At 40.2% G+C, this 26,855-nt stretch overlaps 1 protein-coding gene across 1 annotated transcript in view; it reads right to left on the reverse strand.

Moving 5' to 3' along the window:
- Positions 1 to 17,587: 17,587 nt before the first annotated feature.
- Positions 17,588 to 26,855, reverse strand: part of XK (X-linked Kx blood group) — a 9,727-nt gene continuing 459 nt past the window's right edge. Inside the window, exons 2-3 of the mRNA XM_018563028.1 lie at positions 22,322 to 22,584; positions 17,588 to 18,417 (exon numbers count right to left, since the gene is read on the reverse strand). Of these exons, the coding sequence (XP_018418530.1) occupies positions 17,588 to 18,417; positions 22,322 to 22,584 (1,093 nt within the window). The remainder of the gene's footprint in view (positions 18,418 to 22,321; positions 22,585 to 26,855) is intronic.

Below are 26,855 nucleotides of genomic sequence, written 5' to 3' on the forward strand. Positions count from 1 at the left end.
GGGGGAGGGGCGAAAAAAAAAATTCTGCCCCGGGCGCCCAGAACTCTGGTTACGACAATGGTAATGTATGCTTTAGCTCCAATCATACACCAGCTAGGCCATAGTGTGCTTAAAGTACAAAAATATTTTTTTCTCTATTTTGGGGTCTATCTATCCACTATTACTATTTTTAAACGGACATACTGTATAGCAGGGGTAGGCAAACTCTGGCCCTCCAGCTGTGGTGCAACTACCAATCCCACAAGGCCTTGCAAGACTCTGACAGCCACAGGCATGACTCCCAGAGGCAGATGCATGATGTGGTTTGCAGTTCCACCACAGCTGGAGGGCTGGAGTTTGCCTACCCCTGCTATATACCTGTAGGAATAAAACCTCATCAAGTGTGCCCTCCTGCTCTCATTAAAGGTGACTAAGGATAAGTGGAAGGATTGTAGCAAAATTAGCCTCTAATTTCACCACATGGCCTACTTAGAAGAAATCTTCTTGAAAAAATAAAACTGGTCTTTAGGAAAGCCTTCCCATGTTTCTTTCTACGCCTTGTCATGCTCCCTAAACCACCCATATCAATTAATAGGCATAGCTGTGAAAAAAAAGGCAATGTTTGGGTGGTGTGGCACACCGCAGTGATACGTTGGAGCAAACAGTTGCCTACATGGTGAAAAACTGAATGTTCCAAATATGTGATGCCAAAGCACTGTTTTGAATTGTTATAATGACATTCTGTTTTGGGTGCAGTTAGTGTGATATAAGATATTTAAATGATTATGTATATGTTAATTTATGATTGTTACGATCTTTCCAGTTTTGGACATTTGTTTTTTCATGAATTTAGAATGTTAAGGTGCATAGAGCACTGTATCAACTTGTGGCAATAAATCGGTACAATATGCAGGCATTGGAGGGGCAATTGTGAAAATATTCGTATAACAGGTGTGGCATTATTACAATATGTGGATTAGAAAATGAGTATCTGTTACAATAAATGACCAACAAACAACTGTGACAATCTTAACCAGGGAAAGTTGCAAGGAGCTTCCTCTTGCATACGTTCACACCAGCAGCCGTGCTCAGCCGCAAGGCTGCTGGTGTGCGTGTCCCTGAACAATGCCCATGCGCTCGATTGAGCCGCATTGCACTCTTTCTTTTTTTTGTGCAGAACTTTTTTGAAAACAAGTGCCATCCTTTTTTTAAGCGCGCATCACTAGAACACGGTGGTGTGAACTGAGCCCATCCATGACAAGGCAAATTGCCTTGTCTTGCATTCGGGCTGCAATGAAATAAATGGCCAGAGCAGTCCGAACACAGATAGTGTGAGCCCACCCTTACACACAGCAGCCATTAACAGCCAACCAAAAATAACCCTCTGTTACCTTTTGGTCTCTTATACATACCAAGAAAAAGAGTTTTGTTATTTTAGTTCGGTGAGTGCAAAATCAAATCCCTGTTGATCCTGCTAGAAACCAAGAGCTGTCCAGTGACACTTTGTACTGTTATTTCAAGCACTCTAATTAGTTCTCCCAGTACTTTGCAAAGTGAACCTTAGCATACAGAACACCTCTTCCCTATGTTGTGGAGATGAGGAGAGGGGGAGGTATTCGGTAGTTCAACAGAAGACAACTGGGCAGAGCTGACACCATTGTTTGCATTTTCAGTGCAGCAATGGCACAGTGCTGTCAGCTCACACTAGGGAGCTGCCAGGATAAACAGGTATTCTTATATATGTGTAGAGTCTTTAAAAAAATAAAACATAGTGAAATGTGAATGTATTGCAGATATGTACTGCACATTTTTCTTCTTTTTTAATTGTGCCCTAACATGCACTTTAAGTTAAGTAAATTGTTGACTTGCGCATATCATAATTCCATAATTATTTGAATGGTAAACACTCACAACAAGCTATGGAATACTATGGTGAACTATATTTCCAGTCTAATAAATCTTTACTCTTTGTAGACTGCTGTTTCCAAGACTCATTAGTTGTGTCTTACACACAACACATTAAGGTTAGCCCACAAACCATCCATTAGCTTGGAAGGTTAGGCAAAGTAGGATTACTCAATGCTAAACTGTTGTAATGATTTCCTAAACTTCCTGTTCAGGATGCACTAGTATGGTATTTCAACTCTGAGTTCCTCAACAGCACAATGTTCAGTTAAGTCCATCCTTTCTCAGCACAATGTAATATAACTGTTGCAATTATGTGGCCTAGATATCATTTATATCTACAATGAAGTGTAAATAAGCCATTTCTCCTTCACCGTTTACTTTATAATAAAGCTTTTTGAGGGGGAGGGGGTATTAATTGTCAGTGCCGCAATTTAAAGTACACAGAAAAAAACCCTCCCGATTATAGGCTGCATTCACACAGGGCATATACGTGCATTCTGGGATTCCTACTGCAAAAACCTGTGGATTCTTGTGGCAGGAATCCCAGGTGTCCCATTCAGATGCAGTCGCTATCACCCTGTTATTGGCTTAAATGGGCACAGCGGCCACATCTGAATGGGCACACATGCAATTCCCATAGGTGCTTTCGTTAGGAATCCTAGAATGCACATACAAGCTCCATGTAAATGCAGCCTTAGAACTTAAGAAAGAGGGACACACTGAAGCAGAGAAGACATGATGCCACAGATAAATAGGCGTGGCTACATTGCGCAAGGTTTAAAGAGGCATGGTTAAAAAGAATCAAGAGTCAACTCCTATCATACACTGCCACTACAAACATATGTTAGAGGCCCTGTAAAATATGTCTTAATTATTGTGCACAGAACGAATCTCACAAACACACATAAACATCGAGACAGGCCAGGTTCCTCAATGCGCCCCCCCTACCCACCCTTCATGGAGAATGGTAGACCCGTAGGCTGCATACAAATGATCTCGGCGGCATCTCTGGGATCACTTGTACAAAACAAGTGGCAGCTTTCCTGCTGTACATTTAGCTCTGTTTTCCCAAAGCAGGGCCAAATGTAGAAAACAACTACCCGCTCGGTGCCCAGAACTGCATGTCCTGGGCATCGGGAGATAGGAATTCCACACCCCTGCTGCCCCTCTACTCCCTGCTGCCTCAAGGCCGGGCCTTGGTTGGCCTTGTGGGAAATCCGGCCCTGAGTATATTTCATAATTTGTTGCATCTCTGCACTTCTGTTCTCGGAGGTAAGTAAGCAGCAGGTTTGTGGAGATTAGCACAATTTAGCTTAGCAGGGCTACGGGTAGTTAGCAATGGTTTTTAAAAAAAAACTTAACTTGTCTTTTAAGAATGCTCTTTTTTCAGGATTGGGTATTCTTCAGAAAGTGAAATTTCACTTTGTTTCCCATTGCTGGTCAGTACTCCACAGTGGTGGTCAGTGCTTTCACTGATAGTCAGTGATTTGTGCCTCTCTTTCCTTGGTCAGTTTAAGCAGCGTGTACTTACCTGGAAAAGGCTGCATAAGTCCCACACTCATATGCCCAGGATCTGGGATTTTTCCTTGTGATTTTGGGCCATAACTATATAGGCAGCATCGGGCTGCAACCCTTTTTTTTTCCAACTCTCTAACTCTGACAGTGACTTGCTCTGTTGGTTTGCTAAACCTGGGGCACACGGCAGGGGACCCGGGGCAAGTGGGTCCAGTTCTTAGGCCTCGTGATGCCACTGAACATGTGTGGAAATATGTCTGTGTTAAATTAATCTGATCCATGCAGGAGTCTTTAGTAAAATGAAAGATCAATTTTTTAAACCTTAAAAAATAAATAAATAGCAAATGCATGGTAATTCAAATATTGCAAGTCCTATGAGAGAAACAGTGGAGAGTGGCAGAAGAGAGAGAGAGAGAAAAACAAGAAAGCAAGCAAGAGCTGCCCCTAACAGGATTATGAAGGTTCTCTAACAGTTTATATGGAATGGCAAAGTATCCATATTATCAGCACTTTTATGTTTTAGGAGAAAGGCTATTCATGAAAAAGAAATAACCCCATGGAATATTCTTTTCAACAAAAAGTATTAGTTGAAAGTACTGTTTAAACTGCTGCACATACTGAATTGAGTAAGACATAGAAACTGTATGATCATCTGCAATTCTAAAAATAAATTACCACTAAGTAAAGTGAACCTTTTTTTTAAAAAAAAACAAACATGTGTCTGCTGGTTCTTTTACTTGTGTTGTTTCCTAGTTCATGTAATTTTATCCATTGAAAAACTCTTCTCTCCTAATTCAGTCCATTTTTCCATAATAACCTGGTGTTTTGTAGGGGAGCACTGTAAAAAGGGTAATTTACTACAAGTACAAGATATAAATTACTCAATTATAAACTGAAATACTAATTTTCTAAACTTCCTTTATTGGTTGCACAAGCATGTAGAAAGAGGCAAAGAGGAAGAGGACCCAGTATTGTATGTGAACAGCCTAAAGACATCAGAAAAAAATAATTATAAAAAAAAAGCATAATATGTTGCCCAGGAAGCAAGGGGGTATAGTTGGCAGGGGTTACATCCCAAAGGTTGTTAATCAGGTTTCAAATTATGTAAAAGCAGATTAATAAAAGACATTTCATTTGCATTGTTTAGCAAACCAATTCAATAAGGATAATGTCTGCATAAAGTGTACCTTAAAGAAAAAGAGCTCCTCAATAAGTTAGCCAAATTTTATCACCAGGTACAAGTTCCCTCCCTCTACCCATGAGACTAAAGACACACAAATCTTACCATCTAATCCCACCTACAAAAAAGGCACCTATATCAACAATTTAAAGGAACAAATAAGGGGTTGCCATTGTCCTTTTTCTGAAAATGCTAACTGTCTTGCTGTTACACTGATACACTGGCTTCAATATTTTCAGTATTCAGAAATGACATGATGATTAAGAAGAGATGCCATCTGCGAATTTGCTATGGCTCAGTAACTGAAACTATACATTCTGCAATGGCACTCTACGGAGTTTCTTAGAGATGTGACTGCAAGTAAAAAACACCGACATAATGCTTTAATAATTCATTTGTTGATTCCTTTAACCTGGTAGAGAAGGTGCCATGGTATTACATAACTGCCCTGTTAGAGAGAAAACCATTTTAAACAAGAGGTCAATGTTACCAAATAGACTGCTATAATACTAGCGAAAATGGTATGATAGGATCAACAGCCGTGTTAGAAGAGACAGCTATGTTTTCAGCATGACAGCCATGTTAACAAAGAAACCGACATGTTCGCTTGAACACTATGGGGTATATTCACAAAGCTGCCAAAGGCAGCCGTGTGAATAATTGACCCGAAGTGAGCCAAACGCTGTTCGGCTATTCACTTCAGGCTTGTCTGGCTGATTTCAGCCGTACACCGACTAAAATCAGCCGTACATCGGCTTGCTGCGGCTGGCTTCGGGTCGGCCGAACATGCCCAGCATGTTCGGCTGACCCGCAGTGCAGAAGGAGTTCGACTCAGCTGATCCAATATCTGGATCGGCTGAGCCGAACCTCCGGCAGGCTACTTGTTGCTGTTCGGCCTATTCTCATAGATGCCGAACAGCAGCAAGTAAATAGCCAAATGCCACCGAGCGGCATTCGGCTCGGCTGTTCTGCTCGGTACCTCTGTGGTCCCGAGCAGAATAGAAAAGCAGTTTAAAAAAGTAGAAAATAAAATAGAAAACGATTAGCAGAGCAGGGAAAGGTTTACTTTGCTTGATCGGGTGAAACCTTTCCGGGTGAAAGTGTTTCTCTCCCGGGCGGCCGGGAGCCGCTATCTAATAGCGGGAGACCCCCGGAGCATCTGGGAGTGTAATGACAGATCAGCATCCCTGGTTACCTGGTAACCAGGGACGCTGATCACGGCAGCTCCGATGTCAGAAGAAAAAAAACAACAGAGCAGGGAAAGGTTTACTTTGCTTGATCGGGTGAAACCTTTCCGGGTGAAAGTGTTTCTCTCCCGGGCGGCCGGGAGCCGCTATCTAATAGCGGGAGACCCCCGGAGCATCTGGGAGTGTAATGACAGATCAGCATCCCTGGTTACCTGGTAACCAGGGACGCTGATCTGTCTCTGCAAGTGGCTGGAGCCAGCCGTGAGATGACGGCTGGCTCCGCCCAGCTGTTAGTAGCAGGCTGTTGGCCGGCCGTTTTCAGCCAACTTCGGGAGCTGTACGACTATAGTGAATAGCCCGTACAGCAGCCCTTCGGTTCTACTGAACCGAAGGGGTCCTGGGGCCAAAGCTAGCCGAAGGATCAGCTGAAGCTACAACTAGATCCTTCGGCAGGTTTGTGAATAAGCCCCTATGTTGCCAGAGAGAAGCCACATTATCAGAAATATTGCAGTGTGATGAGAAATTTAATTTTTTGAAGAGCAGTATGAGTGCCACATCAATTGTTGTAGAGTCCAGAAAAGTATATATGCAGTATATAAGAATCCTTGATTAAGGTGACATAATATGTTATAGACAATGCATTTTGGGGGTAAAACTGTGCCCCTTCATCAGGGCTTTCAAAGCTGTGTGGAACTGAGTGGAATTACTTATTCAGTTTAAAACAGGCAGCCAGTTGATAATGATGTGCTTCAGCAATCATGCAAAGTCATGCAAAAAAAGGATTTAAAAGACTGTTCTCCTTGGCCTCCTGGTGTATGAGAGCTGTCTTAGCCAGAATATTGGGCCCTACAAATTAACTCTGGTGCCATGGAAATTAACTTTATTAGCTAAAGATCCAGTACCTACCCAAAAGAGCGCCAAACCATAAATTTGGAGTCCAAAAGTATTTATTCCATCACAGAAATCCAAGATAATGAGCCAATGTGTTTCAGTGGCTTAAAAGTAAGGTACCTACTTCATCAGGGCTTACAGAACATGTGCATTTACATAAATGTAGATGAACTTGAGTTTTTACAACAAAAAAAGGATAAAATGAATGTGTGTGCATATATATATACAGTGGGTTTAGAAAAGAATCACCCCCCTTTAAAATAATCACATTTTATTGCTTTTCAGCCAGAAATGAAGACAGACATAGTTTTTTGTTTTATCCAGCTGTATTTACTCATCGCAACTTATAGCATCCAAGTGAAAGATATAACACCAACTTGTCAGAAAAATAAATTCAATTGCTAAAATCACAATGCCAATTGAAAAAAAGAAATGCTCCAAAATGCTATTATACCTTTGAACTGAATTTGTGTGACATGCTTTACAGGGACTGTGACAGCGGTAAATTACACACTAATTAGTGATTTTTTTTGTTTGGTAAACCTCATATTATCCATAAGAAATAGGGACAGTTTTGATCACAGTCATGGGTCTTTGGCAAAACTTGACTTTAAATAAAAATATAGGCACTATAAGGTGTCCCTTTTTTGTTAGGAAAATCTATAGCTGGTTATTTTTGTCTTTTTTGCTTTTTAAATATGTAAACTGCTTGTGCTGAGACATTTGGCTAGTTGGCAAGCACTATCCAGTATAACGTTAAAACTAGTTCCATTTGATTTTGTGGATTTGGCTCCCTCCTGTGGCCCATGAAGCAAACTTTAGTATGAAAAAGCCTTGTGGAAAATAGTATATCTGTTGGAATGCTTCTCCTATCAGAGCTGTAAAGGAGGGGTGCCCCCCACCTCCTCTTCCCAGCCATTGCTACCTTCACCACCAAGAAAATCCCCAGAGAACTGGCTCTTCCCTAAAGCCTAAGGAATTGACATGGGTGTAATGAGAGCCAAAGAACATATCAGAAGAGTCTTCAGATAGTAAACGTCATCTTTGATTGATTTAAAATATCTCAAATGTTTTGGGGTCAGGAAGTGCCACATTTTCAGGCTTGATTGGGATATGTGGCTTATTTATTAACCGATCAATGAGTTGACCTATCAAGTAGTTGGTGTATACAATATGCAAGAAAGCTGCAGATGCAACTTCCATTACACAGTACTAGAGGGACACCAAGTAACTTGATCAGTATGGTGGCAGATTGCAAGTGCTCACCAGATAAAAGGCACATTGCACTCTTAAAAGGCTTAGTGGAAAGCAAAAACAGCAGGACATTAAGAGATGAGGGAAAGGACACAATAAACACCAAGAGAAGTGGTGCAATGACCCATGATGTAAATTATGCTGTTGCTGTTATTTTGCATTTTTGTTTTATGGTGTGCTGTCTACTGACATCAGTGGCAGTTAAGTGCCACAGCAACCTGTTATTGTATAGTTGGTATCGCCCTTTGTTTTCCCCTCTTGTTTAGAGTTATTTAGTACAGTCTTAAATAGACCCTCCCTTCTTCTCCATGTTCCCTCAGTGAATTCTTCATTACAAACACGAGGTTGGGAAGATCATTGTCCTTTTAGGCTTTAAGAGAGCACTGACCTCAGAATAAAAACTAGTAAAAGGCAGTTTTGATCTGTTAAACCCACAAAGGAAGCTAGCACAATATCATTCATCCCAACTTTCTGAAATGTGAAAAAGGGACACCCTATAGTACAAAGTGTGTAAGCAAAGGGCATACCCCCTGCCATACCCCCAGTTATGTAGATCATGAAGAATTAGCAAGCCAAAAAAGATTGGCTAAACCCACAAGGGCTTTATGCATCGCTATTTGTCTGTTATACTGGCTTTTAAAATTAATAATTTCATAGGAAAAAGGGTCCGTGTGAAAGGCTTAGTGTAGTGTAAAATTTTTGGTTGATAAGTATGACATGCATTATAAGGTCTACATATCTGTCCTAAAAGAGGGACAACTGAGGAGGAAAGAGGGACAGAGGGATTTGGTTCCAAAAGAGGGACAGTCCCTCCAAATGAGGGACGGTTGAGAGGTATGCTATATAAACAGGCTATATATGGCCAGGTACTATGTACCACATAGTGAATTGGAGAGCCCTGATTGGGTAAAGCAATGCACCTCACCAAAGGGCAGGTGCAAGACTGTGCCCAATCACAGCACAGGGCCGCAGTAAAAAATGCAGTCACAGACAGGTGCACAAAATCAAAGCTCCAAGATAGGAAGAAGCAAGCATGCATATCCCACTATTCATGTTCCCAGAGATATAAAACCTAGTGGGAGAAACATAAAGCAGACCTTCAACTAGAAAATTACACTTAGCCTCCTCCTCCCCACTCCTCTTCCCCAGCCTCTTACAAAATTGATATATATATTTTGCCTTTTGGGAGTGAGTACATTTTCCTAGTGGTACTCACTTCATTTCCTCATTCTCCCCTCATCTCCCAGCCTCCTGAGATAAAATCACCCATCCCAGGAGGCTACATGATCAGAAGCCCTGAGAAGAATTGGCTGTGAGAAAGACAGTGCTGGACTTTGTGGGCTGGTATATCTTTCTGAAAGTCAGCTGTTAAAGTACTTGTAGCTGCTGACTTTTAATTCTCCCCTAGCCAGGAAAAGTTCCTCTTTAACCAATCAAACCTCGCCCACAATACCACCTTTGGGTGGATTGATCATTCCTTAACCATGCTCCACGTATTCACAGAGCTGCTACAATTTAATTAGATTGTAAATGATTCGCACATTCTTAATTTATTGTTGTGGGTAAGGCTGGAGGGTGCACTAAAGTCACCTAGGGATTATAACTGCACATTTCATAAACGTTATCTACATCTTAGGTTAGCTGTAGATGGGTAAATATCTCCTTGTGAATCTCAAGGCAAGAAACACATCTGTCCATCCTCTTTGGCCACTGCTTTTTCATGTGCAGAAACAGCACACACATGGTTAACACATTTCTTTCCTCCCCTCACTGAGAAAAGAGAAGGACTGGCAACATTGCAACAGAGATGTCCCAACAAGTTGATCATCTCTGTGCAAGATCGAGCACTTCCAATATCAAGATAGCTCATTATCACCACCTAGGGATATACTAAACGGTCCAGTCGACAGCTGAGCTTCTCAATGGGCCTACGGCCCAGAATTAGGCCATTTGTGGCCACACTCACAGTATATAAGTATTTAATTGCAATTATCATTGGGAAAACCACAGAAGACAAGAAGGAAAATATCTAAGACAATAAAAGTGTATTTAATCAAAAGGAGCACAGTTTAGGGCTTGTTCTTCCTTCCCATTTTATAATGTATTTTTCAATGCATAAAAATACACAGACATGAGACAATACAGTATATTGTTTGCAAAAGGCCTTGTTCATATTGTGTTGTACTGCATCCAAAAAAAAAAACATGCATGGTGCATTTTTGGTGCATTGACGTGCAGTATGCTATTTCAGTCAATTGAATAGGGTTCTACAGAAATGCACTGCAGGGCATCAGAATGCTCATGGTTCTCACAAAAACAATCTTTTTATCATAGGTGTAAAATGATGTGCTCAGTTAGTCCCTGGTTTCCTATGTCTTGAGTACACAGTCAGATATCACTACTCTAATTCCCCTCCCCTGAATGTTACTCTCCAGCTCTGAGTTTGGGGTGTTCCTATCCACCTTGACATGTTTCAACACCTCCTCTTGCATTTTCCATAATAAAAACAGGTTAGAAATCCTATAGCAATGTTAAGAATCCCTTATAATGGTCACAGCAGATGTGCAGACCCAAATCTCATGGGCTAAGATCTCTCCAAAAGAAAACATATCTATAAAATCATTTAAGAGGATTACTTTCCATTTACTACCAAAAACAGAAACATCGGTTCAGGGTGAATTGACCCTTTAATGCATCATAAAGTAACACATGCAGTTTTAAAAGTATCATGCAAACAAGCTGTTAGAAACATCATCTTTAGCAAAAGCTTATCTTACCCTACTACACAATGTCTGCTGATTTGTTTCAGATGTATTTTATTTGAACATGTTTTTACTTGTTATACATAAACAAGATGACACATTGTTTCTTTTGTGAATAGGTTTATTATTTGATATGGCCATTTAAAGTGAGGAGACCATAAAAAGTTAATTAACACTTCCAGTAATAATTAAAGCACGCGCTTTAGTTTGCTTGCTGCAACTTGCTGACCAACTTCAACTCGTGTTTCTTTTTAAACAGATACTGATAAAGTGTAATTGATGAATGATAAAGTGTAATTCTGTTTATTGAGTTTACAAAGTATATACTGACTACTCTCAGATGCATGAAAAAATTAACAATGCAAAACTGGAAAATGAAAGTAGTACTCTCTAGCCATATTTATCCCTTTGAATTTGCCTGTTATTGGGTTTTTATTGTTGCTTGTGACTCCGTTGGAGAAATTTCCGCCGTGACACACTAGAAAGTAAGGAAATGCCACCCACATGTGCACAGAGCAACAAACCCCCTGAAAGAAGTCCTAACTCTTTGGCACTTTTCTAGTACTTTTAATGCTGTCTGTATCACTGTTGGAGAGATTCTCCTGATGACACAACAGAAAGTGGGTGGAAATCTCCTTAAAGGGCATACAGGCAGTAATATAATATAATAGATAGGATTTCTTCTAACCCTTCCATATTGCATCCAAAACTAAATATAGTCTTGGCCAGAGTTCTACTTTCACAGTTGCAGCAATAGCTGCAGAACTTGGCAGCTAAAAACTGCCAATAAATAAAGTTATGTTTACTAAAGGTGAGAAGTCTATATATAGAACCAGCTTAGCACTTAAAGATCAATAATTCTTACTGGGACTTCTTTTTCCATTACTGTGAATTAGACCAGACAGGAGGTAACATACAGTAAAACACAAATGGCAAAATACATTTTATATCGGTAAGGTGCATGTCAACCATAATAATGAGCCTTTATTATTTTCCATTGGAAGCATTTTGTTATATCTATTTGATAAGAGTAAAAAAAACTGTTGATGTTGTCAGAAATCTGGAGCTGTTTTATGTCTTCTGAACCTTCTATGTGTTATCTCAAAGTGCCCTCTTAGTTTTTATCTTGAACTACAGAATGAGTAGGCTGACAACACTTAAGGGTCTATTCACGAAGCTGCCGAAGGATCTAGCCGTAGCTTCGGCCGATCCTTCGGTTATTCGGTTATTCACTATAGCCCATACAGCTCCCAAACGTAGCCGAGCGGCTCAGTCGAGCCAAACGCATGTGCCGACAGCCTGCTTCTGACAGCTGGGCGGAGCCAGCCGTGATCTTTTTGCACCCATGTTATTTTCCACATTTTAGGCCTGAAAATGACGTAAAACCCCCCAACATACGAAGGGGTTAAAAGAAGATAAGGACAATTTTATCACTATTAAATTGATCATAGAGATATTTATAAACCAATATTCATAGGTTGTTCACACTATCATAATTTGTTATTCACGATTAATCCTTGTCACTTATATTTATTATTGTTATACACTGTATAGGAATAACAATTTTATTTTAGATCACATATGTTAGTCACATATTAATAATTTGCATATACACATGTATTTACTTACATTTACTTTAGATTGATTAGCGCTGTGCATTAAGTTATACTCAGTTTGTTAGACCGTAAGGATCTATATCACAGCAGCTTTAAATTTATTCACTAATTTAACTGGTAGTGTTGTAGATTCATTGGAAATAGTAGCACTGCCCATTCAGTTAAAACTATAAATATGAATTGCAGTTCAAATAAATTTGTGAACAGCCTGAAGATTTCATGATTTACTATAGTTATTAATGTACATCTATATTTTTAAATTCATAGGGAAATGTTTAATAATCTTGGGGTGTCCCTTCATTCTTGTACTCCTTTTCATCCGGTCATCAGATGGAGAAGTCATAAAAGGCCGGTTATTAGGAACGCAGTGTGAGTGCAATATAAGGCAGCCAGGCATTTAGGTATCTCTGCAGCAGGTTAAAGTCAATGTACTCTAACATGGCAGTTTTTAAAGAACAACTCAACTAAGCACTGTCTACATCTAAATCCACTCAGACTTTCTGAATTAATTAATATTCTGTAAAAATTACTTTTATGACCTAATGAAAACACTAACAGTCAGGCACATATGGAAGAATTACAAAAAGTTGGGCGCAGGCACATAATGGTTTCTAGTGCCTCCCAATGATTTAATAATATGGTGGCCTGCTTCAAAAAATGATAGTTGCCTTGACCTAGCCCAAATATGTCTGCATATCAGATAAGTCAAAGTAAAGTCAGGAATCCTTATCTGCATACTTGTTCTGGGTTAGTTATTCAATGTACTGAAGCTGATGGCTAGTATGACAGTCAGACAACTAGAATTTACAGAATAACAAGTTAGCAATGTTTCTCTAAGGAACGGTTTCATTTAAAGTAGAGCGTGACTCAGGCAATACATTACCCAGGTAGATTGTTTTAGGAGATCAGCTGATACATAAGCAGAACTACCGGCTGTAGAAACTAGATGAAAGTTTAAGATTAGATGACAGTTGACTATATACATGGAAACATAAATATGAATAAAAAATAAAAGAAACTATTGGCCATTAAGTATATTGCCATGCAAGTCTCCTTACCTATTTACAGTGAGGATGTTTAATACTAGCAATAAAAGTCCTCATTTATCTAAATATACAGTATACAATGAGTATGTATTATAATTTATAACATTTAGAACATCTGATCCGTGGCATTAGTGAAATAAATCTAACATGGCGGCACACGTCTGTATTTCTAGAGCCTAGCAATGTTCCATATAAAGAGCAGAAAGCTAAAGCAATGAAATGCTACATTTTTTGAACCAGATTCTGAAATGATCTAAAGTAAATGCTTTAGCTTTTAGTGCATATGTAGTTATTTGCATAACTATAGGCACACCCCCACATGGGAATACCTAGTCCTGCCAATAGGTTAGTCATTCAGCGACAGGTGTTTCACTACCCAGAAGAAGTAATATTTTATGTCTGCTATGGAGGAATGGGAAACAGAGGCAAGTAACATAATTTAAGCAGTTCTAGGGCCCATTCACGCCCTGGCATTGCAATAATTGCAAGCTATCACATACGTACTGTGCGTAAGGTCTGTTGTATTGCCATTCATTTGAATGGCACTTCAACACACCCAATGGACATACATTGCAGCACAGAACAACTAGCGCACCACAATACAGTGCATTGTGTTGAACAAAAACCACTGAATGCACTACTTTTTTTCACCGCACTGCAACACACGGTATTGCGGTACTGCGCATTGCGCTGCTCCAAATTATTCAGCTGAAAGGTGTGTTCAGGGGCCATCAAAATGAATGGCAATGCAATACAATGCACCTAACCCACCATACCACACATTAGGTGCGATATACAAGAGAGTGCATTAAAAGCACACCATGGTGTAAATGGGCCTTTACTGATCACACATGATTGCTTAAAATCACACTGAAAAAAAAAATGCTTGTGTAATAAGGAAAACATTACTATTTTATACTTGAGCATTGAAAATGTGTATACATCTGCAATTTAAGACAGTGAATATGCAGTCATTTCAGAGATGCAAAATGTTTATTCTTGATCAAATTGGTCAAACACACATTTGATGTGACTAGTTTCATTTTGTAATTGCAATAATAATTAAAGTTTAGGAAATATTTACATACATTAATCAGAATATTATAATAATTATTATTAATATTATTATTAGTTATAAATAATGTATATGTACATAAATCAGTTACAATATTTCCTTTTAAGTAACAATCATAATGCAGAACTCTGGGAAAATATAAAAACCCTCTTGTCCAGTTATGAAATAATTTAAAAATTGTGTTTTAACCTCCCTGGCTGTCTGATTATTATTTATTTTTTCCTTTTTTGTTCTATCTTTTAAAATTCCCGCCAGTTCCGCCCCCCTGCGAAGCGGACGCTCGCAAGGGACAGAACACGGAAGACAGATGCCGGCATCGGCCGGAGGACACAGCGGGGATTGTGGACAAGGTAAGAGACGCTACGTTGTAACCCCGAGTGTTGTTTGGGGTTAACGCTTATGGTACTGAAAATTAACCCCGAGCCACACTCGAGAATACCGCCAAGGAGGTTAAAATACTGCTAGCATACCTACCTAAATTCTAGCTTAATATTATACTAGTAATCCCCTAAAATTGCAGGAATCGAGCTTACAATGGGAAGATATAGGACCTAGTCAGGCAGTATTGCATTGCAAAATGCTGGCAATCAAGCATGACTTCAGGCAATGGGAGTAGTCGAGGGAGTTGTTAAGGCAGTTTATAGGAAGAATAGTTTATAGGTGGAGAGGAGCAAACGGTAGACCTCAGCAGTGAGATAATGCTCTATCAGTTCATTGAACAGACAGATGACTTTGGAAGCTCCCAAATTTTTGTAGTGATTAGTGATGTCCCTAGCCTGTGTGAAGAACAGGTATGGCTAATTGTTTATATATGTGGGCATTGTTTACCTGCATTTGATGAGCGTACACGCCTAGTTAGGAAACCAGTCAAACCTCAACCTCTGAGGGCTTTTTCACACCAAATCCGGACTAGACCTGCATGAGTTTCTGCATATGTAGGGCAGTAAATTTTGATGCATTGCAGGCCGTTTTTAACCACTTGCTGACCAGGGTAATAAACGCCCTTCCTGGCCAGGCCATTTTTCAGTATTCAGCGCTGCAGTACTTTGACTGACATTTATTCCGTCATGAAACGCTGTACTGAAATTAATTTTATACAATTTTTTAGGGACAGATAGAGCTTTGTTTTGGTGGTATTTAATCACCACTTGGGTGTTTTTGAAAGTTTGAAAAAAAAACAACAGTTTTCCCTAAATAGACACCAAACATGTCAAGCTTTAAAATTGCGTGCGCCCGCGAAATCGCAAGAAAGTACCAATACTAAAATTGTCCATAGGCGATGCTTTAAAAGTTTTTACGGCTCATCAATTTAGTGTTATCAGTGATTGATGGCGCTAGTATTATTGCTTGCACTCCGACATTTGAGGCGATATGTAACATGTGTGGCGTAATGGTTGTTTTCGCACGTAGGCGCACCCGATGCATATTTTATATTTATAAGTGCGTGCACGTGGCGTGGGGGCAGGGGGACTTTAAACTTTTTTGGGCGATTTAAAGACCCCTAATGTCACCTAGCGACCCACAAAGACCCATCTGCTTCATCAGCTTCTTCTCTGGCTCTCAGCCAGAGAATGACAGCTAAAGGTGTAATATATATCGCTTCCGCCTTTAGAGAGAGAAGGAGGAGAGATCAGCGGTGGGGGAAATGCTGATCTCTCCTCCTTCTCAGTACGGGTGGTGTGCTGTGCTGTGGTGTGAACTAGAACCCAAAATACCATTGGAATAAATTGAATGCATTTTTGATGCGTTCTGTAACTACTCTGCTCTGCATCTCCTCCACACTTGGTGTGAACAAGCCCTGACAGGTTACACCACATCATTAGGAGTCTGAGAGTATATAGTGCTCCTGTTGGTAAAACCATGCGCTAGTGGCTGATGAGCTCTAATTAGTTAAATGATTAAAAACATTTAACAAGGGCCTCTGTTCTATCAAAGTTTGTGACTAGGTTGGAATGTGTGACCGGTCACATGGTCGCAAATTTTAACGTAATCCCGCCCAGTTTTTCGGCGATGGAACGTGTGACTGTCAATAGGTCAAGCATTCCAACGCTTTGTCAGCTGTTCCAGGGCAGATCGGCATCGCAGATCGTATGTGCAGGAGAAACAATCTGCCCTGGAACAGCTGATCGGTCCTGAAATGTCACTTCTTTCCGACTTTGCGACTGCAATCTCACATTCCACCGCAGTCACAACGTCGGATAGAAGTGACATTACAGGACCGATCAGCTGTTCCAGGGTAGATCGGTTCTCCTGCACATACGATCTGCGGTGCCAATCTGCCCTAAAACTGCTGACAAAGCTTTAGAATGCTTGACCTATTTGCGGTCACACATTCCACCGCCGAAAAACTGGGCGAGCTTATGTTAAAATGTGTGACCACGTGATTGGTCACACATTCAACCACTGTAAAACTGTCATTCTAACGTAGTCACAAACTTTGATAGAACAGCCCCATGTACTGAATTTTGAAATAAACTCTCTCCTATAAACATGAAAATAATGTCCTCCCATGCCAACCTGTCATATGTTTGCCCAGTGGCTGCATGAAAACTTCAGCTGTACACTTCAGAAGGGACAGTATCTTAACAAAGATTAAGTGGGAAATTATTCTATATGGTTCAACATAAACCCTGCATATTCTTCAAAACGCTCGTCCTTTTGGGCAGTACAGCTGATGGTTTTTGTGTAGTCATAGCACCATGCCTGTTGGAACGGGGGGGTTCTACTTTTACCAGAGAGTGGAGAGTGTTCCATTCAACAATACACAGAGGCCCTATATAAGATACAGTATATAAGTATAAAAGATACATGTATCCTTTAACCACATTCACCCCTTTCTTGGGTTGTGACAATGGCAAGATGATGTCCGAGACATACTCATATCCATTTTCAATACACTTAAGTTACTGCACACCTGAGCTATTGAGCTAACAAATCTACAGCTTATGTGAATTATTACCATTTACTACAAGTGTAGCCATCTTCGTGTGTCTATCATGTCTGCCTAAGAAATGTATGAGACAGACCTGCTTGTAGGCAGTAACAGATACCTCCATGTGTACAATGCCTATATAAGGTAAGTTACAAGCATTAAGTCTGAAAAGCTGCATATATATTCTGGCAGCATGGAAGAGTAGTGACATCAATAAAAGTCAATACCAAACAGGTCCTAAATTAAGGACTGGAAGATGACCCCAGCTCTGGGTTTCCATTATGAGCTTCCACAGCCTTGCCACTCATATGCTCGCTCATATCTGAGCTGTCAGAAAGTTTGGCTCCAAATGTATCCTCTTTGTTTGGGGATTTGGAGGGTATGCAAAGGTAGCACAGAAACTTGAAGCAGGAAAGAAGCCCCTGAGAAATACTTGAGGAGAAAAGTTTCTTGCAGGGATGGCAAAACTGGTAGAAAATGAGCATAAACAAAACTGCTAAACAGTAAGCAATCATAAGCTGCAGCACTACCAGTGGTGCACATACATACACATATACATCTGTTCTATATATGTACCACAGTAGTAGCAGGGCAGCATTTTCAATAAATCTCACCATATAATAAACAGCCATACGATACCAGTTTTGAGACTTATTGATTAAGTCTGAGTCATTAAGTTTGAGTTGAACAGCAGACCAGCAGAACATGTTGATGCCGGCATACAGGAAGGTAAGAAAGCAGAGCACCATAGTGGTACCAACCCTGGACAAAGCCTTCTCTATGTTTTCAGGAAAGGGAGATTTGCTCTGCCAGAAAAGAATCCATGGGTAAAAAAAAAATATAATGAAGTTCAATAGCACCACCGGCAAGGTCCATATTTGAAGCACAGAACTGAACAGTACTAGGACAATTACTCGAGTAGCAATCTCAAAACTCCTCCATAGGAATACGCAGATATAGGCGGCTGGTTTCACGCTGATGTCATAGTCATCGTACTTGATCTTTATGGCCAAAATGTTGCAACGTAATGCTCCATACACAATAGAGAGCAAGGAGATGCTCATAAAGATGCCTGAAATAACAGTACACATTAATTGTATTAATACTAATAATATTATTTAGTACACAATAATAACAGTATTAAAATTGTCTCCATCTATACATTGAATCTCTTTTCTGAATGCACATGTAAATGATAAAAAAAAATGCCAGTATTAAAGATTAAGAAACAGCTATAAATTTAATTTTAAACAGTGTTGTATTGGTTAAAGGACTGAAATTCAGTTCTTGCTGACCTTCTTCTGAAAATGCTATTTGCCTGAAGTATGTTGACCAAGAAATTTCAGAGAAACATCAGAAATACTGTTTGCTTAATCTGGTTCAATGACCCCAAAGTAGCAATTGGGTCAGGATTGAGAGCAAAGCAATTAACATTTTCACAAGCAGAGGTCAACAATTTTTGCCTCCATGTTTATCTCATAACCTGTTTCCTATATTTCATACAAGTGCCCTTTGTTATTTGTCAAAAACTATGCAAATGTAAACCACCTTATATAACAAATTCTTTTTACTTACAAATCATACAAAATAAGCATAGGTGTTTCCATAGCATACATGAAATAAATTCTCACAGGTCAGACATGACAAAAGCATATTCTATTTACCGTATTTGCCGGCATATAAGGCGACTGGGCGTATAAGACGACCCCCCCTAATTTTTCAGTTAAAACATAGGTTTTGGGCTATACTCGTTGTATAAGACTACCCCCTTCCGAGGCAACACCATTTAAAAACATCAACATGGGCCATTTTGTTTCAATACACCGTATTGAAACACCCGTATTTGTACCCGTAGTGTACCCGTATTTGCCGGCGAATATAGCCCAAAATATAGGTTTTGGGCTATATTCGTCGTATAAGACTACACCCCTTTCGAGGCAACACCATTTAAAAACATCAACATGGGCCATTTTGTTTCAATACACCCACTAATCTGTCAGCCCGCTGGATGTGCGGTAATACCAGAGCCATATATTGTGCAGTGATGACTTCAGCTAGAATCCTCTGCAATGCTACAGATGGTGAAGGAAGGAGCTTCACCATCTGACTTGTTTGTCCCGCTGGATGTGCGGTAATACTGTATGTACGGTAGCTTCGGCTACAGTATACCGCACTGAGCCAATCACGGAAAGCGATGTACGCGGTATACACTATGTAGCTTCGGCGAGCGATGTATTCTATTAATGAATACAAAGCCTGATCAGATTGGCAGAGGTTGTGTACATCGCTCGCCGTGATTGGCTCAGCGCTGTATACTGTATGTAACCAAAGCTACCGTACATACAGTATTACTGCACTTCCAGCGGGCTGACAGATTAGGGACGTTTTGTATACCCGGCGTATAAAACGACCCCCGATTTTTGGGGGATGTTTTTAAGTATAAAAAGTTGTCTTATACGCCGTCAAATACGGTATATTTTACAGACATGGCCAACACCTTTGCTTTATACTGGCCATCACTATTTCACTCTCATTGAACCCTGACTTATTTGTTTCTCTGTCACTGCTGCTGATCTTCTCTATAGTAAAGAAAACACACAGTAGCTTTCCTGACGGCTTACACAAGTAAGTTAGTAAATTGAAGGGAAATATTAAACAGTTAACATTTTGTTTTAATTTTTCACAACTGAAGTCTGACTGGTCTCAATAGGAGGAGAAATAATGTGCTTATGGGTGGAGGCTATAGTCTGTATTGAGTAAAAATAGTAGATAACTCGCTCTACCATGTAGCGATATCACTGTGCCCCACGTGAATAAATCTAAGCTTATAACAAAGGAATTTGCATTCCTTTTGTATTACCCGATGGTCATAATATGAGACTTCCACCAGATTTAGGGATCATATACACAAAGACCACTATATATGTGCCCATGTGCTTTCAATTGCAATGAGACATTAGGCAGTATAACATAGAGGACACTGCTTAAATATAAAATGTATATCCCCTATACACAAGTGGTATATCGACACTGAAGAAGCCAATATCTGTCATATTGTCCCCTATGTATACATTTAAATCAATGTTAGTATTTCCTTTATGCAGTGATAACCAACAGCTTTGAGGTATGCCACGGATGGCAGTGAATGATATAACAGTAAAGAGAGCAGGCTAAAAGATTATTTCATACAATAGACAATAAAACCCTTTTGGAGGGGGGGTTAAAATGATATCATTTTTAAACCTGCTAGACATTTTTTGGATACATATGGGGCTGCCATTGCTTGGCTCTTTCTGAAAATGCTGGGTGCCTTGCTGTTTCTGACTTTAGTACTTTTGAGTCTCACCTAGAACAAGCATACTGTAAATAAGTGTGTAGCTAGCTAATGGCAGAGTAATATACACATATCCGTAGCTCTCAGCCTTCTCACTCGATCTGGAACTCTTACATTCTTTAAGCCAGAAACCTAATGGGAAACAAGAAGAACACCAGCTATACTCTGAACCCATGGGGGAAGCAAATCCAGGCAATTGCACTTCTTTTTCCAGGTATCACAGTCGAAAACTACTCCCTTCAATATGATGCCCAAGGCCACGACAGTACACTACACTACTACCCCAGGACTCACCAGAACAAAGTCTCCACTCTCTGCCTCTGAAATCACCCTCAATGGACTGCCTAAATCTAGGCCAGCAATTATCCGTGGTTGGTATAGATGATGAGGACACTGATCTTCACTTCTAGATATGTTTCCTGCCTACAAGGTCAGACCTAGAGGGATATGTCTCTCATACAGAGGAGGCCAAAAAGACAGAGATGCCAGGCCTTAACAAAGAGGTCTCTGATATAGGCTTAAAGTGGCATTAAGGTCAAATATTTTTTTCCCTCCCCCAATGTTAATTAAAGTACTTACCTTAAATGATGTCTCTTAATCCGATCTTCTACTTTCCTGTCGTTTTCATCTGTCCCTCCAGCGCTGCTGCGGGTCTCCGATCCAGCGTTGACTCTTCTGTCCTTGCTGGCACTTCCTCTCCCACGGTATCTGCATGCGTGTGCACGCGTCCATATACTTACTTTGTGTCTCTCCTCGTCTCCCGGCCGAAAATGTGAACTGCGCATGCGCCCGCTCCAAGATGCTATAATGCGCCCGCTCCAAGATGCGATAATTTTCCCAGCAAAGACACAGGTAAGTTTGAACCGCTTTTAAAGCAAGTTTTTTCTTCTTTTTTTTACACTTTTTGCATACATCTACTGCTTGCTAGAAGTAGATATATGCAAAAACACCGGAGGGTTTAATAACCCTTTAAGGCTTGAGGAGCCAGAGAAATCTAAGAAGGATGTCTTAGACAGGTTGGACACCCACCAACAAGACCTAAATGACCATACAGTCCAACTCCAGGACCTTTTCTACCAGACAAAAACACTCCTCAACAGGATAAAGAAGCAGAACTAGAAGTAGTTCCCATAGGCACCCAAGTCTCTAGGGCCATGAACCCCTGATCTAAGTAGGCCAAAGGACATTATATGAAAACAGATATAAACGTGTTTAATGTCAAGCCGATTCTTCTCTTAGCCAATCTCTCAAGGCATACTTTGCAGCTTTGGTCTATACTTAAACCACTCTTAGAAACCTTGATGACCCATGCTATATAATACAAAATGGGGTACCTTTTCCAAATGACTGCTTTTGACTGATAGCTGCTTTGAAAAAAAATATTAGAGTGTGTGACTTTTTTGGGGGGCAGGCATTGTATATATCTGTAAGCCTTAGGCAACTCAGATAGCATTGAAGTCAATGCATCAGAAAGACATCTAGGCAACTAGCATTTCTATTAGAAGACATTAACAACGCCAGCATCCAGTAATCTCTCTTTATAGATTTCCTTTAAGAACTTTATGGCAGTTATGGCAGTGTGCTTTATAGTTGCAAGGGGAGTTACTACACATAAGGCCCTGCAAGTAAAGTGTTTACTTACACAAAGATGTTGTCACATTTTTCTGCATTACACATATATATAGCTGAAGAGTTACTTGAGGTGCTGATCCCAGGAAAGCTTGGATGACGGATGCTCGGCTGAAGGCAGACCTATGTGTAAACAGTTTTCTTTCTGCTTGACCCAGCTCCTTCTCCACTTCATCAGTACAACCTCCTTTAGGCAGTTGCTTCTTCCTGGTGATGCTAACATAGGGCTCCTCAACTTTACCAGCAGTCAAATATATGTAGAACACTTCAATACATCTGCAAAATAACCAAGCAGGTGAATTATTTTATTATCATACAATTCGGTCTCCATTTAAAGTGTAACTGTATGTTTGCTAAAAGAAAAAGCTGTAAGACAAAAAAGAAGAAAGGGTTTATATTGACAGTTTTCCCACTGTTCTTTCCTATAGGCTCACATTAAATATGACAATAAATATGACATACAGCTCAGTAATAAAGTTCCATAATATGGTATTTCATAGACAGGCTAATAAAAAGGCAACTGCACTCTTATCCAGGCCAAAATGGTGGAAAGGTCATGTAGGTAGTAGCCTAGTGTGCCAAAACTTAGTGTGTGGTCACAAAGAACTGTGATCATGGGGGTCTTTATGATCTGGTGATCTTTGGCCATGCTCTTATCTCCAGCCTTCATTATCACTGTAGGCAGGATCATGATGAAATGATAAATCTTCACTTTAATGGCCTAAAGCTGGCCATACACTGTTCTATTTTTTCCATTTAGCCTGCCGACTGAACAAAAAAATAGAACAGATTCCTCCATCAACGCTTATGAGAATTGACTGAGGAATCTCCTTCTGTCTTTATTGTATTCTGACAGCGGCTTCCAGCCACTGTCAGAATACCGGAAGAGATCTGGTAGCTCCTTGGTTCTGTTCATATAAAGATTTTCCGATAGGCTCCTTCAATTAGGGTGATCGACAGATGCCAGCCAAACGGGTGCCAAAAGTGGCACATAGATTCATTAAGATTCATCAAGAATTGGCCAAAATTCGCACAGTATATGGACACATTTAGACAAGTCAGAAAAGCACAACACTGTCAAAAATCATGAAGGCACATAAAGCATCCAAACAATTTTTGGATACCATTCTATTCATTGTGTAAGAATGAATACACATACTTTTCTGGACTCTACAACAATTACACGGATTGCAGAAAAGGTGATTCATTTTCTCTTGCTTCCTGCTTTCTATACATTTTTATCTAGAGAAACCAAGGCAAAAGGTACTGGTGTGGGTGTAAATTTGGGTAATTCCTGGAGATTACCTTAAGGACTCGATGAGAAAAGTTTATTTAAATTCCTTCACTTGTTCTGCAAAAAAAACTGTTCACACCTCAGCACAGGTGCACCCCTAAACAGCAGCATGTAGCAGTCTAGAGAAACTGCATTTAGCTGGCTGTTCACTGATAGTTGTTTGTCAATCATGTCTGACAGCCGGTGCCTATGGCTTTCAGAATACTCGAGCAGTGACTGTTTGTCCAACAATTTTAAGCCCGGCCCCTTCAATTGAAAAACCAACATTTGTTAAATGAGGACAGGGCCACCCACAGCCCGAGTCTGGACTGTGGGTGGCCATTGTCAGCTTTAGTACAGCGACAGGCATACTCTTATCAAACCCTTTGAAAACCACAGGTCTTTGTGAGCCCCATGTTGCAGCACAAAAAGTTGCTTTACAATGTTCCCCACTGATGATAGATAGATAGATAGATAGATAGATAGATAGATAGATAGATAGATAGATAGATAGATAGATAGATAGATAGATAGATAGATAAACAATAGATTGATAGATGACATATAACAGTCCCGAGTAGCCACAGCACTATTTGTAAATGCCCAGGTGCTCATCGACAAAACGTACAAGATATCAAATGAAAGAAAATGTATAAAAAACATGGCATACCTGTGACACTCACAAAATGGCCACCAGCGTACATGGTAAATACCAGAAAGAAACAGACCACTCACAAAAAACAACATGTCAACAAAGAGCAAAGATATAAAAGTAGCCAGAAAAAATAGCACTAGACCATCTACCCCACATGTGCACTAAATGTACAATTGTGAGAAAAGACAAACACTGACAGTACACAAACAAGAGAAAACATAGAAGTATATGAAACATGAATGAATTCTCCACAGCCAGAAAGAAAAAAAATGAGGACCCGGAAACCTGAATAATAGCAGATGAAGAGGGTTGGTGAGGACATCACTGGAGAAATAGCACACCCTCCTGCGTCAAAAATGAGTGAAAGCAGAAACCAACTGAAGGCAACCAATCAGAAGTGGAGCTGGACACAAAGGTAATCGCTCAGTCACGACGCGACACAATCAACTAAAGATATGAACAAGGACATGCAAAGTATCCAGTATAAAGAGAACCAACAGTAACGTTCAGACATTAAAGTACAAGCAGAGAGGTACATAATATTAAGTACATACACTAAGGTAAATACAGTTCATGTCACCGTCATGAGCCATGAGGTGAAAGAGCAACCCTAGGACATAGATTGCAAAATATTGCAGTAAACAAATATATGCAGTGAAATCCCTGTGAAGATCAGGGTCAGAACATACAAGTGAACAAAAAGCCAGCGACTGGATTACAATCTGTTGAAGGAGTATATATGCCAGTAACTGTTCTGCACATCATTTCTCTAGGAGTCAGAGTGCCGGATGCACCCATTGGTAGTAGCACAGAGGTTCCAAATAGTCATAAAAAGCAGTTAAAACTAAGCTATTTATTACGTTCCTTAGGAGCCAAGGTGTGTAGTTTATGAATCCATCAGTTTTCCCTTTGTAACAGCAGGAGAAGGCGATCACCCCCTAAATGGGGAGGGGGGGGGGACTTGGCCAGTCATCATGCTCTTTAAAGCTGGCATGGAGTGATTTTTCTCCAAGAAGTTTGTTTGACCAGTTGATTAGAAGAAACAATTGCCTGGCGGATGGACAATCTATGGTTGTTAAACCGATCCCCAGAGGGAGTAAAGGTCTTGCCTGCATAGTACAGACTGCAGGGGCAATGTTCCAATGTACAAGGTTATCTATGCTTAATATACACTCATTTTCTGATTGCAGGTGTAGAAAGAATTGTCCGATGAGCACATGGTGGCACGTAGTACAGTCTGGACAATGGTAACAGCCAGCTTTACCAGGAGTGAGCCAGGTAGATAGTTAAGTCATAGGTGATAGCTCTGTATGCATCAGGAGGCCTTTCAAGCTTTGCCCCTCCAATAATTTATGATGGGGAAAGGTGTATTGGCTAATGTGAGGCTTTGATCGCTAAAAACAATCGACCAGCAGAATAAGACCACATTCTTCACTGTATGGCTTGCCCCTGAGTAGTAAGTAGGAAAAAAAAGTTTGATTTTGTAGGATGTTGACACTAAGGAGTCCTCAGCATTTGCCACTGTTGTTAAAAGAGCTCCTCTGAAAAGCTGTGTTAAGTAAAACGTTCCATCATCTCATCAAGCTGCATGTCAGCTGTCATTGGGTTGGAATTCCTCTTTTTTACCCTGAACATCTGGGCATATGGAATCACGTGAACTACTGCTGGGGAGGTGTGCACTGCGTGCATGGAGCAAAGTGTTTCTGTCAGTTGACTTGCGGTATAACCTAGTCCCTAAGATTGTGTTGTCTTCACTGACGGTTTTATAGATATTATGATCCAAGAAATTAATGTCAGTACACGAAACAGTAAGAGTTAGCCTGATGGGGGTAGGCAGATTATTAAACTTATTAATCTTTTAAGTCATTGGGTCCATTTCCAGGTCAAAGGAGAAAAAGATGATCTATATAGCGGCGATAAAACAACACATGCAGTGCCAATTTGGGTAACAGGATGTTGCTTGCATCAATATGGTGCTCATATTGATGCATGTATATCTTTGCAAAAGAAGGTGCAACGATAGATTGCATTGCTGCCCGGAGAACTGTAAGAAGAATTTACCTTCAAATTTAAGATAATTAAAAGCGAGGATAAAGCCCAGAAGGTCACTCAGAAAGGGAATAGGTGGTTTGCCATGCTCCAATTGAGAAAGGGCTTGATGTACTGCCTGGGTCCCATCATGGTGTGGGAAGACAGTATAAAGTATCTTTACATCCAAAGTGACCAACACACAATCAGATGGAACCAGGCCAAGTTCTTAAAGTAGGTTATTAACCAATCCAGAATCCCTGAGAAAGGAGGGCATGTGTCTTACAAAAGGCTGCAGGAATGTTGATGCTTTGGCTTATTTGGGCTGCAAAACCCCTAAGTGTCTCTACACTTTGTATTTGGATAGATAACATAGAGATAAAAAATAGATAGATAGATAGATACAGGATAGATAGATAAAGGATAGATAGATAGATAGATAGATAGATAGATAGATAGATAGATAGATAATAGACAATACTTTGATGAAATTCACAGTCCAGTCCCATGCCCATGCCCATGCTCGTTCCATACCATGGCCTGACATTGTTTATGACACTTTGGCTGCACATGCTTTTTTCCCCAGTAGCC

This window comes from Nanorana parkeri, unplaced genomic scaffold, assembly GCF_000935625.1.
Source record: "Nanorana parkeri isolate BGI_ZX_2015 unplaced genomic scaffold, ASM93562v1 scaffold625, whole genome shotgun sequence".
NCBI lineage: Eukaryota > Metazoa > Chordata > Amphibia > Anura > Dicroglossidae > Nanorana > Nanorana parkeri.